Source organism: Brachyhypopomus gauderio, chromosome 11 (genome assembly GCF_052324685.1).
Source record: "Brachyhypopomus gauderio isolate BG-103 chromosome 11, BGAUD_0.2, whole genome shotgun sequence".
In the NCBI taxonomy this organism is placed as follows: domain Eukaryota; kingdom Metazoa; phylum Chordata; class Actinopteri; order Gymnotiformes; family Hypopomidae; genus Brachyhypopomus; species Brachyhypopomus gauderio.
Window position 1 is genome coordinate 19,256,651 of NC_135221.1, and position 18,664 is coordinate 19,275,314.

The 18,664-nt window shown below is 47.4% G+C and overlaps 1 protein-coding gene across 8 annotated transcripts; it reads left to right on the forward strand.

Moving 5' to 3' along the window:
* The first annotated feature begins 1,837 nt into the window (after nt 1-1,837).
* On the forward strand, nt 1,838-18,423 carry enc2 (ectodermal-neural cortex 2). Of its 8 annotated transcripts, XM_077022567.1 has the most exons (5): nt 1,838-2,002; nt 3,238-3,281; nt 3,826-4,127; nt 6,037-7,884; nt 17,491-18,423. In XM_077022567.1, exon 4 carries the CDS (start codon nt 6,081-6,083, stop codon nt 7,848-7,850), a length of 1,770 nt encoding a protein of 589 aa, XP_076878682.1. In that variant the 5' UTR covers nt 1,838-2,002; nt 3,238-3,281; nt 3,826-4,127; nt 6,037-6,080; the 3' UTR covers nt 7,851-7,884; nt 17,491-18,423. The 8 variants fall into 8 exon arrangements, 7 of the variants coding, with proteins under 7 accessions (XP_076878682.1, XP_076878684.1, XP_076878681.1 ...); XM_077022569.1 differs by lacking the exon at nt 3,826-4,127; XM_077022566.1 differs by lacking the exon at nt 3,238-3,281.
* Nucleotides 18,424-18,664: the final 241 nt, after the last annotated feature.

Consider the following 18,664-nt stretch of genomic DNA (forward strand, 5'->3'; position numbering starts at 1 on the left):
GCAGAAACTATAAGACCAACGCAGTCTGCACTTTTCCATGTCTCAAATAGCCAATCAGAAACAAGCAATGATACCGAACAGCTAAAACGCATCTTTGTGATTGGTCAAGAGAGAACAGCACAAGCTAAAGAAAAATACCCTTTCAAAGCATACACACTTCAGACAAAACTTCATACACTTAAAATCATACACACATCACACACGACTTCATATACTCGTTAAAAAACATACACACCTCATAGACGAATTCATACACTCGTTAAAAACATACGCACCTCACACACGACTTCATACACTCGTTAAAAACATACACACCTCACACACGACTTCATATACTCGTTAAGAACATACGCACCTCACACAAGACTTCATACACTCGTTAGAAACATACACACCTCACACAAGACTTTATACAATCGTTAGAAACATACACACCTCACACAAGACTTCATACTCGTTAGAAACACACATCTCACACAAGACTTCATACATTCGATAGAAACATACACACCTCACACACATGGTGTTAAAAACACACATTCCGTATTTTAAAGAAAATATGATAAGAGCTTAAGAGACGTGTGTTTAAATTTTATTGAATGTGTTAAAATATCAGATGTTTATAAATGCCTCAACCTAGAGAAAACAAACTGTATAATAAACCAATATATAATGTGTAAAATATGTAATACTTTTAAATTATATAGGCTACAACGTACATACACCTACTGTAGCTGGTTATATAATATATGTAAATGCATTATCAAAAAAAGACATTTTAATCTTATTGATTGTGTTTAATTTTTTTTTATAAGACAAATATAATTTGGGAAAGGCGTCAGATATGAATGAATTCTCAACACACACACAAACACACATGAGCATATAACCTACACCTTTTTAAATGTACCCTCAGCAAAGAGTTTTCAGTATATTTCAGAACTTTAGTTCCTCACTCTGCAAGTGCTCTGCATGTGTGGAAATGTCTTCAGGACTGATGGAAAATCATAGGTGCCGCTTCATGAAGCTGGTTAACACAACACAACACCAGGAGCGTGCAATTTATTCTGTCTTCTCCTGTGTGGTAAAGACAATTGGAAACTGGGTTACAAACTAAAAAACTGTTTTTACAATTACAGCTGTCATATCAAAATCCAAGTTAGACAATATTTGTTTATTAGAGGTTAATAACGTCTCGATATATTCTATATATTATTTTTCTTGTCCTTATTCTCACGCCTTTTTACGTCACTTTTAATTGTAATAATTATTTCCATAGCTTCTAATCAAGTTAAATCACAGCGCAACTTTTTCCGCTGGAGGGCGCAATAAGGCGGCGTAATATTCTGAGCGCGAATTTTTTCATTATCGCGAACAATGTCATAACAAATGTAGTCAGGAATCTGGTAAATGCTCATTGCTTTCTGTAGCCATTCCACAAGCTTGTTTAACTTCATTAATTCATTCGTGTGCGTCTCTATATGATTTAAGGTTGGTATTTAAGGTTAATTGCGTGTCGCGGAAAAATGGCACGATATGCCAATAATAATAATAATAATAATAACAATAACAATAACAATAATAATAATAATAATAATAATAATAAATGATTGATAACTATGATGCCTGCTCATTTGCAACGCAATTGTTTTTTATGTGTCATCGTCACTCAAAATGAAAACCCTCCCAAATAAGCAACAATTGGTTGCTTTGTACTACAAATCGCGCCTATCTTACGCTTTTTTGAAGTCTATTGGCTGCTGCCGTAACTAGAAGCTGTTATTTCATAATGATTGGCAACGAACGTGCCACTCATTCTTAAAAACCCCGCCCCGTTTTTGGACATAAAGGCTCAACATTTTCCCTCAGTTAGCCAAGAGTGGATTGCAGGCAAAGTAGTAACGTTAATGAAGAGCGTCCACCAGCTGCGTAAAATAAAACTATGACTCCGTCACTGATTCCGACATAACGGGACATTCGGGAGTGTCTACAACGCGTTTGTGTAAGTACGGCATGTGTTCCCGAGGCACTGTTGTACAACTTTAATTACTCTTCAGTCACACGAAACAGCTGCGTCCAGTGATTTCGGGAAACTTGGCTAGGAAAGCTAGTTTGCTTAGCCTGCTAGCTAGCCAGTGATGTTAGCAATCAATAAGTCTTAAGTAGCGAGACAGACACATGTGTAATCATGACTTTTCGTCTATTCTTGATGTGGTGGGTTTACTCGACTAACGGCTATAACTGTCGGCGGCGGACTAACGGTCGCTAAAGTTTTATCGTTTACTTTCAAATTCCCTCAGAGTTCGCTTAGTTACGTCGACGCAGCTCGCGCCAGCGCGATGTGGCTATGAAACGTTATAAGAGACTTGAGACCGGCGACTTTAACTTTCGTATCTCGGCTGACTAAGATGTCTCGGCTGTGTGAAGTACTCCGTTCGGTAGCCCGACGTGCCGAGACGACGTACGTGGCGAGTTATTGCGGATTTTTACTGTGGAGCGTTTTTTTCTGACTGACACAACAGTCCCCAGTGAATTCACAACCGCCTCGATCAAATAGCTTCGCACTCCTCGTCAGCGTTAGCTTGGTAGCTAACTGCACGACAACCAGCGACGTGTCTTACGCCGTAGCTCGCCGAGCTCACAATAAAGTAGCTAGCTACCAGAATTTTTATTTTTATTTTTTGCTAATCGTGTTTTTATATTTAGTTTATCGCCGCGCCAGCCTTGCGCATTTTCTGTTATCCTGACAGACGCTCCCAAGACGTGTGGAAATGTTCCGCCGGCCGAACACGTCGTGTGGACACGGGTGGCTGTCCCTGCTCCAAACATTGATTTTGCGTCGCGGTGGAAAAACATGGCATTGTTCAGTTTTTTTCTCCGCTTTTAATGTGGTTTGCGAGCGCGTCGCTCCGTCCTCAGCCCCTTACACAAGCTCTGTCGACAAAAAGGTTCGCACAGAAGCAAGAAACCTGTTAGCTGCATGAAAAGCGCATCGACATTTTCTGTCCTGGTCATAGTTTGAAGTCTTCTCATAACGACCTATAGCACATTGTCACCTAATGCTGCTAGTAAAATATTAACTAACACGAAGCTTATTAGTTATAAATGTGTAATTACATGATCGTTTTGGATGATTTCCCACGGACAGCGCTTTGGCTGTTTGTCCGTCCTCGGTTAACGTGTATCGATAGAGTCAGGTTGGAAATGCTGCTGCACTAATTTACCCTCTATTTTTAGCTCCGTCCGAGTTCTGCGGAGGAATAAATATCCATATCAGCCGAGTAAGTGTTTTAACTGTATCAACCGAAGACGCAGAAACTCAGTGTTGATACTGAGAACACCCTTCGTTATAATCCTAAATTCATCATATTGGAAAAGTAAATGTTTTAGCCACTCATTAAAACTACACGTGTTCAATCTTAAATCTGGTTCGAACTGGCTGTAGTGTGGCACAGAATAATTTATTAATAAATGACAGCTTCAGCAAAACGTCCGCATGAATATCTGAGGTGGTTTGGTGCTCTCGGACCTTAGAGATTTGGTGTGGGATTTGAAACTTTTTAATGAGAAATGCTGCTCTGTTCTTATGCTGTGGTTCCATGTAAGACAGCACAGGTCACGGCCACAGTGGTTATTAGCGCATTTTACAAGCTACAATATTGTGCCTGCAAACCTAACATTAAACAGTGGGCTTCGCGTTTGCCAGAATGTCTCCCGGGTCGCTGTGTCTCGGTCTGTCTCTCTGGCTCCTTTTCAGGAGCTTGTGTTGCCCATTGTGTCGCCAAACCTTCCCAACAGCTCTGTCTCACAGCCACTGATTTGCAGATTTTTTTCCCCCCTGAACTGATGGAAGTTCCTCAGCGTCCAGACAGACTGCCAGCCAGCTGGTGATCAATTGAACGTTGTAAACATGGAGAGATTGCCAACTTTTGACTCTGCCTCCAAAAAGAAAAGACCACCCCCCCTCCACTGCTGCAGCCGAGGTAGAGCTGCACTGGAATATCAACACACAGAGTGAAAGGACCTGGGAAGACTCAAGTCAGACGAGCAGAGACGTTAACAAAAGAGAGGACTTTCAACGGAAGAAGCTTTCTGTCACTGCTCTGGGGAGGCACTGCCATTAAAAGGTGTTATTCTCCACACACAGATAGAGCGCTTGTTCATATTCAGTGATTCAGCTACTTTGGCATTGGCCGCAGCCGTCGTTGACTGACAGTTGCCGTGGGCAATGGGATGAACCGTGAAGAAACTCTTTACCGGTCACCAACACAACTGCCACGCTGCCGTTTAATGTCCCCTGCGCCTCTCGCAGACACACCACCGTCCACGCAGGCTGCTGTGTGCCGACCTGACTCCAGGATCCAGAATGTCGTCGCCTCTTTCCGCGGGTGGACCCGCATCCCTGCCGGTGTGATCAAATTATTTGTCTGAGTTTTAAATCCCCATTAAAGTCCAGGTTAGATGGCGCGTTGAGGTTGCCCAATAAACCACAGACTTAACCACAACCACCCCCCTCCCCCTCCCCAAAAACATCACAGAGCACGCTGGCCTAAACCAAGCGACTCGGGCCTCCTGGTCCGAGGTGTTTAAGGGAGAGGTGTAGCGGCATGTTTTTCGTGGCATAGTTTCTGTGCTGCTCATTAAGTCTCTGCTGCTGCGTAGGCGATCGCTTGGTCTGCCTGGTCCGCAGAGGGGGGTGTGTTTCAGGACCCATGCAGAGCCCCCCCCACATCTCTGTCAGTGCCTGCGGGTGGGTCAGCAGGCTGTGTCACTGTAAGTGTTTTCCGAACGCCTGCTCCTCTGTACTACCCCATCCCTGAACAGCCCATCCTTGAACCTCCCCTCACCCACACCCCTGCTGTATTCTATCCCCCCATATCAATACCCCCCATCTTCCACTCTTCCCTCAGCCGCTCTTCCCCGCCCGCTGTCCCTCCCCATCAGAAGCATGCCTTACCTGACACCCCCCCCCCCCCCCCCCCCCCCCCCTCTTCTCCAGAAGCATGCCTGGCACACGTAGTTGTGACTGAACTCTAGCGTTCCTGTGCTTTTGAGTTCTGGCGGTGTGAGCCATTCACCTCTGTAGATGTCTGCATGTCTGTGTCCCACCCACATCCCACACCGCTGGGAAAGCCCGGGATTACAGACGCTTGTACTGGCTGCCTGCACACGCACCAACACAGTGAGGCCCTGTACAGCAACAGACTCCTGCACCATTGGCTAGTGTTCTCCCTTTTGTTGTTTATACTTTTCAGCTGACATGGATGTACTGTTCAGACAGCGCTGTGAATTCCAGGCCCCACTGCAGTGTCGGAGAGCATTTGCATTTTAAAAACTGAGTATATGCCAAAGTATTTTAACTGTTTTGCTCTATTTGAATTGCAGATGTGTTTCTTTAAAGCAGTTTCCACAGGCTGTATTTAGGTTTTCTGGCTCTGCACAAAGTGGTAAAATTCTATGCTGAATATACAGAATTTGTGCCAATAAGAACAATACAGCAACAATACTAATACATTAAACAGCAGCCTATCTTGTGTTAGTAGAATCTAGTTTGAACAATATGATAATTAACCAGTATGTAGTTTTAAAGTCTGCACATTTAAAAATCAAATTAAAGGTGTCTGAACTGCGGAAACCTGTGAGATTAGCTGATGTTGAAGTAAAGGTGTCTGGACTGTGGAAGCCTGTAGAATTATCTGGTGTTGATGTGAAGGTGTCTGGACTGCCGAAGCCTGTGGGATTAGCTTATGTTGAAGTGCATTACTGAACGTACAAGACATGTGTTGTCCCACTACAGGTTGTCATGATGATGGGTTTTCTGTGAGGTTCGTACAGTGTGACCAGAGCTCTGTTAAATACCGCATGTATCAGTCATTCAGGGCTTGGCAGACGTAAACAGTCTCTTTTCTCTTAAAGTGAATAGCCTCATCAACATAGCATGAGTTATGGGCTCTAAATATAACAAAAGTGTGTTGGCACACTTATCAAACTATAATTAACTATCCTGTTACTTCTGGGTCTGTGTTTTTCTTCCAGTTCAAGATATCGGCCCAGCTGATTCCTTGGAGGTGCCAGAAAATATGTCAGTCAGTGTGCATGAGAACCGAAAGTCTCGGACGAGTACGGGCCCCATGAATATCTCTCTCTTCCACAAGCCTTCCCACCCAGACAGCGTCCTCACTCACCTCAACACACTTCGCAAGCAGTGCATGTTCACAGACGTGACGTTATGGGCGGGCGATCGCTCCTTCCCCTGCCACCGGGCCGTGCTAGCTGCCTGCAGCCGCTACTTCGAGGCCATGTTCGGCGGTGGCCTCCGTGAGAGTCTGGACAGCGACGTAAACTTCCGTGACAGCGTGCATCCTGAGGTTCTGGAGCTCCTTCTGGACTTTGCATATTCCTCACGCATCATTATCAACGAGGAGAACGCAGAGTCGCTTCTGGAAGCCGGAGACATGCTGCAGTTCCACGACATCCGTGATGCTGCGGCAGAGTTCCTCGAGAAGAACCTGCACTCCTCCAATTGCCTGGGCATGATGTTACTGTCGGACGCCCACCAGTGCAAACGCCTGTACGAGCTCTCCTGGAGAATGTGCCTAGTCCACTTTGAAGCATTCAGGGACACAGAGGACTTCTACAGCCTGTCCAAAGATAAGCTCTTGGACCTTATACTCAGTGACGAGCTGGAGATAGAGGATGAACACATTGTTTTCAGTGCAGTCATGCGCTGGGTCAGGTATGATTTAGACTGTCGGCGGGACTACCTTCCCGAGCTGCTCCACGGAATCCGTCTGGCACTCCTGCCGTCTGAGTGCCTCGTCGAGGCGGTGGCCTGTGAGGAGCTGGTGATGTCGGACAAACGCAGCAGACTGATTGTGGAAGAAGCCATCCAGTGCAAGAAGAAGATCCTGCAGAATGACGGGGTCGTCACGAGTCCGTGTGCCAGGCCGCGCAAAGCCGGCCACACCCTGCTTATTCTCGGAGGGCAGACCTTCATGTGTGACAAGATCTACCAAGTGGATCATAAAGCGAAAGAGATCATCCCCAAATCCGACCTGCCGAGCCCCAGGAAGGAATTCAGCGCCTGCGCCATCGGCTGTAAGGTATACGTGACGGGAGGAAGAGGCTCGGAGAACGGAGTGTCCAAGGATGTGTGGATATACGACACGGTACACGAGGAGTGGTCGAAGGGCGCGCCCATGCTCATAGCGCGCTTTGGACACGGCTCGGCCGAGCTGGAGAACTGCCTGTATGTTGTCGGAGGTCACACAGCCATAGCTGGTGTCTTCCCCGCCTCGCCTTCTGTGTCTCTGAAACAGGTGGAGAGGTACGACCCGTTAACCAACAAATGGACCATGATGGCGCCCCTCAGGGACGGCGTCAGCAACGCAGCGGTGGTGAGTGCCAAGCTGAAACTGTTTGTTTTTGGCGGCACCACCATCCACAGGGACAAGGCCTCCAATGTGCAGTGCTACGACCCGGTGGAGAACCGCTGGACGATCGCAGCCGAGTGCCCCCAACCCTGGCGCTACACCGCCGCCGCTGTCCTGGGCAGCCAGATCTTCATCATGGGCGGCGACACAGAGTTCACGGCCGCGTCTGCTTACCGGTACGACTGCGAGACCAACCAGTGGACGCGTGTCGGTGATATGACGTCCAAAAGGATGAGCTGCCATGCCGTGGCCTCCGGGAACAAACTGTACGTGGTTGGCGGCTACTTCGGAACACAGCGGTGTAAGACACTGGACTGCTACGATCCGACATCGGACAGCTGGAACAGCATAACTACAGTGCCTTATTCACTGATTCCCACTGCGTTTGTTAGCACCTGGAAACATCTCCCTGCCTAGTCGTTTCACAATGAACCCAATGAACTTCAACTAGGTAAGATGTTTGTTTTGATTACCTGATTTCTTAATTACTGTAAATTTTCCATGACCGCACTGAGCAGTGTACTTACTGTTGCCATACTGATTTAATTCAGGTGTGTTTACATACTGAAGAGCAAGGCAGAGATCCTCAGCTCCAAGGTTAGCTGTCCTGACACAGCAGGGTCAAAGTTCACGCAGTGGCACGGGGTGGTTTGGGGATTTTATAGGTACTGCAGCTTTTGTTGATGCTTTTTGGCTGTACCTTACCTGCTCCAACTCACCTGACCCAGGTCACGAAGGACTTTAAAATAACTCAACTATTGAATAACATATTTGTTATTTAGTACAGAATAATGGCAGGCACATTCAGGTTTATTAGAGCAGGTAATACAAAATTTGGAGCTTTCAATACTGGGAACTTGGGAGTATAAACATAAGATGCATATAGTTTATATATAAATATAGAATGGTATATAGATAAACAGTTGAATTATTTACAGTTTAGATTTCTCAAGTCCCACAGAAACTTTACGTTTACTTCATCGCTTTGCAACAACAGAGAAATGTTGCCATCAGTTTTCTTTATTGATTAATTACAATAGCTGGAAGGGGAAATCGTTTGAAAGATGGTGGAGCTACACTTGTGGAAAATCTTGCATGATGGGAAAGAGTTTATGAACATAAGCACTCTATGTTCAAACAAAAACTCATCTGAGAAGTTGACGAACAATTTATGGTTGCCATCAGTAATACAACAATATTGGGATCTGTAACGATTAGCTGTGTTTCAGACAGCCATGTCACCTCCTGGAAAGAGGGTATGAAATGCAGAACAATTCCCAGTTCACTGAAAACTGAGACTGTAACCATCCTTGGACTCAGTAACCTTGATTTGAAAATTCAATCATGTCATTAATCAGGTTTAGAGAACATGACTGACTGCTGAAGCTCAGTTTGGTGTTTTATAAATAAAGCCTGTTTAATCTGTGCTGTTGTCAACAGATTACCAGATAATCACAAATATAACAATTATTATTATAATAAATACAATTAGAACTGTTAGCTGTAGCAGAACCTATCCAACCCTGGAAAAAGTACAGTAGACATAGGGCTGGACAATATGGGCAAAATTTATGTCACGAAATATTTATTAATTTCGGTCAATATGATGTGATTCCGATATCAATATGAACAATATAAAACCACAGAAAACTGCCAAGATTGCCCACAACGGGATGTCTGAACCACCTACAAATATAAAAAAAAATGAATGACAAGTATATGAAACCTCCTCCTATTTACTTTAGAAATAAAAAATAGTACAAATAAATCAGTCAACCTTTTATTTGGATTCAGTTTTCATATATGAACATGAAGCACGACATCACAGTCAAATAAACAAACTCGTCTGCTTTGTCGATATTAATATCTTCAATAGCGGAACCACTTCCACACCACAGAATTAGTCTTTGCCCTTTTATCAACTATTTCGTCTGCTCTATTATCGCTTGTCTGAGCTCGTTCAGGCACATTTGTATTGCGGTCAGCGGTACCCATTTTGCACCTAGTATGTGTCACGTTGGAGCCAAACCAAAACTAGCATAGCCTGCTGTTACTGAGCATTGGCTGCATGCACGTGATGTACGTCATCAATCACTGAATGCAATTAACTTACGATAGCACCCTGTTATAAACATTGTAATGTTGTAAATAGCATCTATTGAAATATTGAAAATGTTTTAAAAATCATATCACCATTATATATATGCTCGCGATATATATTGATATTGACTTATTGGCCAGCCCTAAGTAGACATAACCTTTATTACTGCAACCCCTGGACAGTCTGCAGTTGGAGGTTAATGTCACTACAGATAATTCTGTACTACACTCATAAATCATTCTAAATAAAAGTTGAGCGTTTGCTCTGATGATGATAGCTCTGATTAGATAACTGCTTTTGGAATATGAACAGAAACACTGTATAGTTGCTGAGCTTCAAAACAGTTATTCCACTGCATTATGTAGATTTAAAACATGTGAAGATTAGGTTGGGTTTTGAGTGCTGCCGTCGATAAATTCTTCAGACACCCTCAGAGCAAAGAACAAGTTAAGTCAGCTGGGTCTTGACATTTAACCACTGAACACTGATTTCTGTCCAGATAGCCGAGAGCCAGAGTGCTAATCATGTCTTGGCAGTGCTGTCGGCAACCGGCAGCTGAGCACCCACGTCTTCCTGAAGGTTTTATGGGTGACAGCCATGGGTGGAGGTGGGGTCAAGTCTGGGGAGTGGCCAGGGTAAGCGACCAGTAGGAAGCAGAACGTTCAGTGGGTTTGTCTTAGAGCTACAAACTCAAGGTCAGTGTAACCCACTCTGGTGAGATGAAGGCAGTGGTCCACGCCCACACCGATGTGTAACCCACTCTGGTGAGATGAAGGCAGTGGTCCACGCCCACACTGATGTGTAACCCACTCTGGTGAGATGAAGGCGGTGGTCCACGCCCACACTGATGTGTAACCCACTCTGGTGAGATGAAGGCGGTGGTCCACGCCCACACCGATGTGTAACCCACTCTGGTGAGATGAAGGCGGTGGTCCACGCCCACACCGATGTGTAACCCACTCTGGTGAGATGAAGGCAGTGGTCCACGCCCACACCGATGTGTAACCCACTCTGGTGAGATGAAGGCAGTGGTCCACGCCCACACCGATGTGTAACCCACTCTGGTGAGATGAAGGCAGTGGTCCACGCCCACACCGATGTGTTACCTACTCTGGTGAGATGAAGGCAGTGGTCCACGCCCACACTGATGTGTAACCCACTCTGGTGAGATGAAGGCAGTGGTCCACGCCCACAGTGATGTGTTACCCACTCTGGTGAGATGAAGGCAGTGGTCCACGCCCACACTGATGTGTTACCCACTCTGGTGAGATGAAGGCAGTGGTCCACGCCCACACTGATGTGTAACCCACTCTGGTGAGATGAAGGCAGTGGTCCACGCCCACACTGATGTGTTATCCACTCTGGTGAGATGAAGGCAGTGGTCCACGCCCACACTGATGTGTTACCCACTCTGGTGAGATGAAGGCAGTGGTCCACGCCCACACTGATGTGTTATCCACTCTGGTGAGATGAAGGCAGTGGTCCACGCCCACACCGATGTGTAACCCACTCTGGTGAGATGAAGGCGGTGGTCCACGCCCACACTGATGTGTAACCCACTCTGGTGAGATGAAGGCAGTGGTCCACGCCCACACGGATGTGTAACCCACTCTGGTGAGATGAAGGCGGTGGTCCACGCCCACACCGATGTGTAACCCACTCTGGTGAGATGAAGGCGGTGGTCCACGCCCACACCGATGTGTTACCTACTCTGGTGAGATGAAGGCAGTGGTCCACGCCCACACTGATGTGTAACCCACTCTGGTGAGATGAAGGCAGTGGTCCACGCCCACACTGATGTGTTACCCACTCTGGTGAGATGAAGGCAGTGGTCCACGCCCACACTGATGTGTAACCCACTCTGGTGAGATGAAGGCAGTGGTCCACGCCCACACTGATGTGTTATCCACTCTGGTGAGATGAAGGCAGTGGTCCACGCCCACACTGATGTGTTACCCACTCTGGTGAGATGAAGGCAGTGGTCCACGCCCACACTGATGTGTAACCCACTCTGGTGAGATGAAGGCAGTGGTCCACGCCCACACTGATGTGTTATCCACTCTGGTGAGATGAAGGCAGTGGTCCACGCCCACACTGATGTGTAACCCACTCTGGTGAGATGAAGGCAGTGGTCCACGCCCACACTGATGTGTTACCCACTCTGGTGAGATGAAGGCAGTGGTCCACGCCAGCTTTCTCCAAACAATGGCCTATAACTCCCAAGCAAAATCGCACAGTAACACTGCAGACTGCAGTAGTAACACTAGTGCAAGAGGCTTTCAGAAGTGAGATCAGCTGCATCAGTATGTCCTCATGCTAGAAGCACAACCCCCACCTCCCTCCCTCTCTCAATTTCTCTCCCCCTTCTTCCCTCCCTCTCTCTCAATATGCAATGCTTCAAAAAAAATCAGAATGTGTTCTGGATCATTAGCAGATTAATAAAAGATGAGTTTCGACACTGCAGTAGGAGAAGCAGAAACAGTGGTAATGTTTCCACGTGTGCATTACTGCAGGCTGTACAAGTATACACACAAATGACTTACAAACAACTACTTTATCACTATTGTTTTTGAGCTGTGTATTTTAATCTCAGTATTGACTGAGCCATGATGTTAGTTTGATTCCAGTCCTACAACGATCTGATTCCCTTTCTGCCCTCTGTGTCGGTGTGTGGTCCGTGGCTTACTGAGCATTAAAGCAACATCACAGATTGTCACAATATTTGTGTGACCTCTCGCATCTCAGCAGGTCATCAGGATGAATGCTGCCGTCCACGTGCTGCAGACGTGCTCTGCTCCCATGAGTCACATGCGGACAGAGGCGTCCCATCTCGCGGCCGGGGGACGCTCTCCTCGCATGGCTCAGGCCATGACCAACTTCCTCTGTCAGTGAAATCCCTTCACTGCCCTGGGTCGCCCTGTCTGGATGACATTCCTAAAGACACAGATGCTGCTTGCTGTGCTCTGATAATTTGGGTGTCGCTGCTGACCACAGTGCAGTTGAGAGTGCATGCCTGAAAATGCACATATTGTTCGGCTGGAAAATGCAGGCCTCTGATCTTCAGACCACGGTGATAAGCAAGCGAGGTGTAATTCACACTTCCCTTTAACCAGGCAGAGGCCAGACAGGGACTGCAGCAATGTCACCAGGCCCGGTGAGAGCGGTTTTTAGAGTCAGCCCACGGAAGGTGCCAGGCGTGCTGCAGGGCCACCCAGGAGAGCAGCAGGTGTCCCCACCTCTCCACCCTCTCAACTGCCTTCCGCCCTCCCCCCCCCCCCCCCAGGCTGCGAGCGTAGCCGCCACGACCGAGCAGGATTCAGGCTCCATCACGCCTCTGCTTGTGCCCATAGCCCCCTGCAGGCAGTGAAGCGGAACAGGCCGTCTGGTTATATACCGCTGCCCTCGCATCGCTGTCAAACTGATCAGTGTGGGTGAGGTCGACCGACGCACTCTGGGCCTCCCTTTCTATTTCTGCTCCCAGATTTCATCATCACTAGCAGATAATGCAGCAGTTTGGCTACTTTGTGTTCACACTGGTGTCCTGGTAAGGGAAATGTGTAGGAACTGCACCAAACGAGCAGGGAAATGAACACCTGTGACATTATTGCCAGTAGGCACAGCAACACAGCCAGGAGTGCAGTTTAGTTTCTTAGGTTGAAGGTCTCCGCTCTGCTAGCTGGCTTTGCTGACGCCTGATTGGCTGTAGACACACAAAGCTAGCCATGCTGATTCCTGATTGGCTGCAGAGTCACAAAGCGATATTGTGCTCTTTTAGCAGGTGCAGGAGGTGGGGGGGGGGTGATCTCCTTACATAACAGGACTTGCGGAGGTGAACACTAGAGCGGCTCTAAAAATATTTGCGACCCTCAGCAGTGCATTACCTCTCTCGGTCCTCCACAAAGGGCAGTGGAGGCACAGAGGGGAGTAGGAGGCGTCGTGGGGTGGGGGGTGGACCCTCTCCACCCGAACGGGAACTCCTGCTTCAGCACATTAATATTTAACTACGCCAGCAGCAGGAGCAGTGGAGGTGCAGCAGGCCTGTTATCAGATACAGCCGCCACAATGTCCTGTTGGACACCACTCGGAGCAGGACGTTCTTTTAAAGCCTTCCCTCCCTCACATGTCTTCCGCCATTTTCTCACCTGTACTCAGAGACAAGAGGCTCTTGGTTACACCGGCCCTTTTCCAAAACCAATATTTCGGCTTCCTTTTTCCAGGGCTAGCAGCTAAAAGGTTATCCTGGCCTGCGATTATCAGCCCAGTGTTTGGGGTAACAACTGGTGCAGTTACACTGTCACACTGGCCCAAGAAAACCAGTTAAATTTGAGAACATGGCTTATGGGTGTATGCCGTTCCATGTCTCTTATGTCACAATACAATGCACATCTGGACACTGTATTAACAGTGTCATTACTGTTCAGTGGATTTTACATGATGAATTTGGGGACGTTTGTGGACGTTTTCCTGTGCAGATGGAATCAGGTGCTACTGGGTTTTCTGATTTTTACTGTAAAGAGCTAAGAGCTCTGCTGCCTCCTCTCAGCGGTGTTACAGGTCAGTGCCTCAGTAGCTCCTCCTCTGTTCCCAGACTCTGTAGTTCAAGCTGCCCAAAAGGGAAACCGACTGGCCTTGTGGCTGGGTTTCCTGTGAACTCCCCCATGTGACCGTGCTGAGTGTGGCAAGCTCTGACTTTTCCGTCAGCAGTGCAGTTCCACTAGGCTCTATTGTGTGTGGCTGATCCAGCTAATTTGCCTATGTGAAAGGCTCTGACCCACTGCCAGCCCCTCTGTCCCTCAGAACACCCCCCCTAAACCAGCTAATTGTCTGGCTGTTGCCGAGACCCTAAAGCGGATTGCGCCGCTGTAATCCGATCTCTGTCACTATGGCTGCGGACATCATGTTTTGGTTCAGTCGGCAGTCCTGCGAGCGAGAGGCAGGTATCGGAGGCCAAGATCATCAGACGGTCACACCCAGGGCAGCCTCACCTGGATTCACCTGCCCGGGTGAGGCCCAGCACTGCCAGCCCCATGCCCACAGCAGCACAGTGCCCCCGGGTCCATGTTCAGGGTGGAAGAATGCGGCATTATACAGAAGGAACACGGCTTAGACCCACATAATCCCAGCTGCACCTATGCCGCTTCTGCAGCGAAGACATGCCCTTTACCAAGAGTCTGACCCCTGAATCCATGACACCATCTTGGTAACTGGTCATACTCGCCTTTTCCCACGCTGGTAAATCTTTTAAAGTCTGTTAAAGCCTACTTGTGGCACACATCACGAGGACATCACAGATGATGGGAGCTGGTTGGATTCAGCTTCTAGGGCAAGTTGAGTCTTGTTTTGGGGAGGAGGGGTTTGGGGGGCTGGGCTGAGCAGAGATCTGCTGTCTTTAATACAGCGCCAACACAATACACTACAGACACTACTTCTGTCAACTAGGGCTGAACGATTAATTGCATTTGCGATAATTTTAAAACGCGATTCTCTAATCACAAAGGCTGCGATTTAAACTGGTCACGTGACTTTGGAGTGAGCCGAGCCGAGGACGAACGGAGCAAACCCGAGCAGGAGGCAGGGAGGTGGAGAAGTGAAGTTAACACAGCGCACTTTAACTTGTTGCACAATGGCTTCAGGCTCGACAGAAGCTGACACAACTGAAAGTCTAATACCAAAGAGGGGCAGCACATCAGTTGTGTGGAATTACTTTGGCTTTTAAAAAGATGCTGCTCAATGTCAGGTACTGTGTAAAACGTGCCTTGCTACTGTCGCTACGACACGAGGAAACACTACAAACCTTCTTCAGCATTTAAAAAAACACCACAAAGCCTCGTATGATATTTGTAAGGCTAAAATGCCAACGACCAGTGCTGCATCTTCAAATACGCAAAAGTGTTTCTCTGCGCTTATACAGCTTTAGTATGCGGTGAGCAGCGAAATACCGTAAAATCACGCATATAGGCGCAATAAGATTTAAAGCACGGATGAATCGCAAAAGCGCGGATTGCTTGACCGCGGTCCAGCAGACAGGGTTCACTGACCGAACTGTTTGAAAGTGTAACTCCTTATGGATATAATTCGAAGCAGCACGCTGAAATAACTCGGGCAGTAACGGAGTTCATAGTGAAAGACATGATGTCCGTTAATATAGTGAACAAGCCCGGCTTCATGGCTTTGTTAAACACACTGGATATGCGCTACCAAATGCCCTCACGCACATATTTTAGCCAAGTTGCTATACCTGCAGGGTTGCCAACTCTCACGCATTGAGCGTCTTAGACTAAAAAGTTACTAGTTCGCTCTGGCGCCAACCACAGACGATCGATCGATCACCATATAATAATAATGCTTAAATTTTTTAATAATTTTTTTATATAAAATAATGCTAAAATTTTGCCAACCCCGAATCTGAGCTGTATAAAAAATGCCGAAACAGAGTTTCCTGAAAACAGTGGGAAAATATCGCGATTTTAAATCGCAATCGCAATTTATAGATAAAAAATTGCAATTAAATTATTTTCCTAAATCGTTCAGCCCTCACAGATATACTCACAGATATACTCTCTCACCTGCTTGGAGGGTAACTTCCTGTGCATAGTATTTTTAAGAGATTAGAGATCACACAGTGCCCCCCCTCCATTGTGTGCAGTTTGAACACACTCTGCAACCCTTTCTGCCACCTGGCTGTTGTCCACCAGTAAGCTGCTAGATGAACCACTTCTTGGGCGATGACAGGTCCCAGGTGTTGGCGGAGCTCAGGTCCTGTAGTTGCTCTCAAGTACACTGGGCCTGTTGTGTGTGGGTTGTTGTTTCCTAACAGATCGCTGGCCTACTTCTACTTCAGCACACTCGCACCGCCTCTGGTGCGAGGTATTAGCATCAAACAGGAACGCCGTAAAAACACGTCGACGTAGTGAAGAAGAAATCAGAGGCACGGCGTCGCCTCTGCCTCCCGCGGCTCCCTGTGAGCGACGCACATTGCCGGCAGGAGCCTCCGTGCGGTGCCAATAGACTGCAAACCCCATCTCCTCTCCACAGGGACAGCAAAAGAGACTTTCAAAGGTTGCTGCAGTTGATTTAAGCGGCTCCTTCAAATCGTTTCCTGACCCCTTGACCCCGCCCCCGCAGAGCTCCAGACTGGAGGCGGCTCTGCTCTGCTGCTCCTCTTCTCTCACTTGTTGTCTGGTTTCTTTTTTTCTTGCTTCTTTTAGATCTCCACGTTTAAAATAAGCACTACTTCCTTTAATGAGCTGTTGCTACAGATACATCTACAGTGCAGTGTCCGTCACACAGTACAAGTGTTTCTACACAGACCTGATGTATTTGTCCCCTGGGAGCAGTTTCAGCACATAATGGAGAACTTGACACCCTCCCTAACTGCTCTGTGGCCTTCAAGGAAGATTTAACCCTTCTGCCCGAGAGACTTCCCTGAAGAGTTATCTTCCCACTTTGACCTTAGATGCGTCCTTCACCACCATACACGCCCCCCTGGCCGTAACACCCGCACACAGTCTGCCAGGCTCCTTTCCCGTGATCTTTTAGTGCATGGAGATGAGACAGCCCAGCACCCCGTTTGGGGGAGTACACCTGCACCCCACAGAGCTGCAGGGCATTCCCACAACCCCCCTCACCTCCATCTTTCTCACCGACCTTTGGAATTGGTGGTTTCGCATGCGTTACACTTCACCAGTGCCTGAACTCGCGTTCTGTGCCCATTTCCCTGCAGGTGGAGATTCTGTGTCCATATATCTCTGCAGGTGGAGCTGAACTCTTGTTCTGTGTCCATCTCTGCAGGTGGAGATTCTGTGTCCATATATCTCTACAGGTGGAGCTTAACTCTTGTTCTGTGTCCATATCTCTCTGCAGGTGGAGCTGAACTCGTTCTCACTGCAGGTGGAGCTTAACTGTCATTCTCTGCAGGTGGAGCTCAACTCTTGTTCTGTGTCCATCTCTCTGCAGGCGGAGTTCTGTACCAGGTGTTAGCATAAGTGAGGAGCGTCTCTGAGCGTGTGCTCATCCAGCCCGATCGAGCTGTGGTCGCCGGCGGCGCTCTGTACATCCCAAAATAAACAAACGGAACTACCTGGTATAGACTTGAGTGCAGTAACGGACTTGGAACAGGGCTGTTTGGAGCGCTCGACTTCTACCACACAAGACACACTGCATGCCCAGCAGGAACCGTGCTGCCCTGCGGGACGTCAGTGGCTGTTCTGTGCTGTGCTGAAGCAGCATGTTGAAGGTGTGGTGTGATCCAGACTAGCCCTGCTCCAGGGCTAACGGGTCTCTCTACAGCTGCTCGGCCCTTCCTGCTCTGGTCTCCCCGGGCCTCTGGGGACACTCCTTAAACCTTCCAGCACCTGCGCAGGAAAGGCCCGCAACCTGATGACAACATCCCAGGTGTCCTGACACACCAACACCTACACTGCTCTTATTTAAGTATTTGTGAAATGAAATTTAACCAGAACCTTGTATAGAATCAGCACATTGGCAGTGTATTATGTATTATTGATCTCCTGTACTGAACAAAGGAGACTGGTGATAAACTGCCGTTAATTTATGTATTCGTGAATCAAAGGTTTGCACATACCACAGGATGATGAGGGTGTTTAATAGTTACTGAACCTTTTCTACGAATGCCATTGGTTTGAAGAAATCACTACAGGTCAAGAAGTCCAGGGCTAGATTCACCACCTGTTTTCAGGGGGTGAGATTCATAGACTGAAGAAACAGAAGACCAGTTTTTTATTTAAATAAGAGACTCGGCGCTGACGTTTTCCAACAGAAGGGCACGTTTTGAGATGCTGTCATTTGAACTCCTGTTGCCAACAGCTTGCAGATCTGTTGTTCCTACACTTTGTTGAAGGCTTTTGAATAAATGACTTTCTGATGCTTGCTGACTGGTTTGGTAAACTGTGTATAACATTAATCCTTCAACACTCTCAGCGTAAAATAACGAAGGATTGGTATTGGGATTATTAGTGCCATGTTGCAACACAAAACTTGATTCTTGAGCCTATGTGAGGAAGCACCGTGTTCCAGGTTATGGAAGCGTCTTCACGAAAGCAGCAGTGTCTCCCCTCTGGCACTGGGCAGCATGTTGTGCTCCTACACAGATATCATCTCCCCAGAGCGT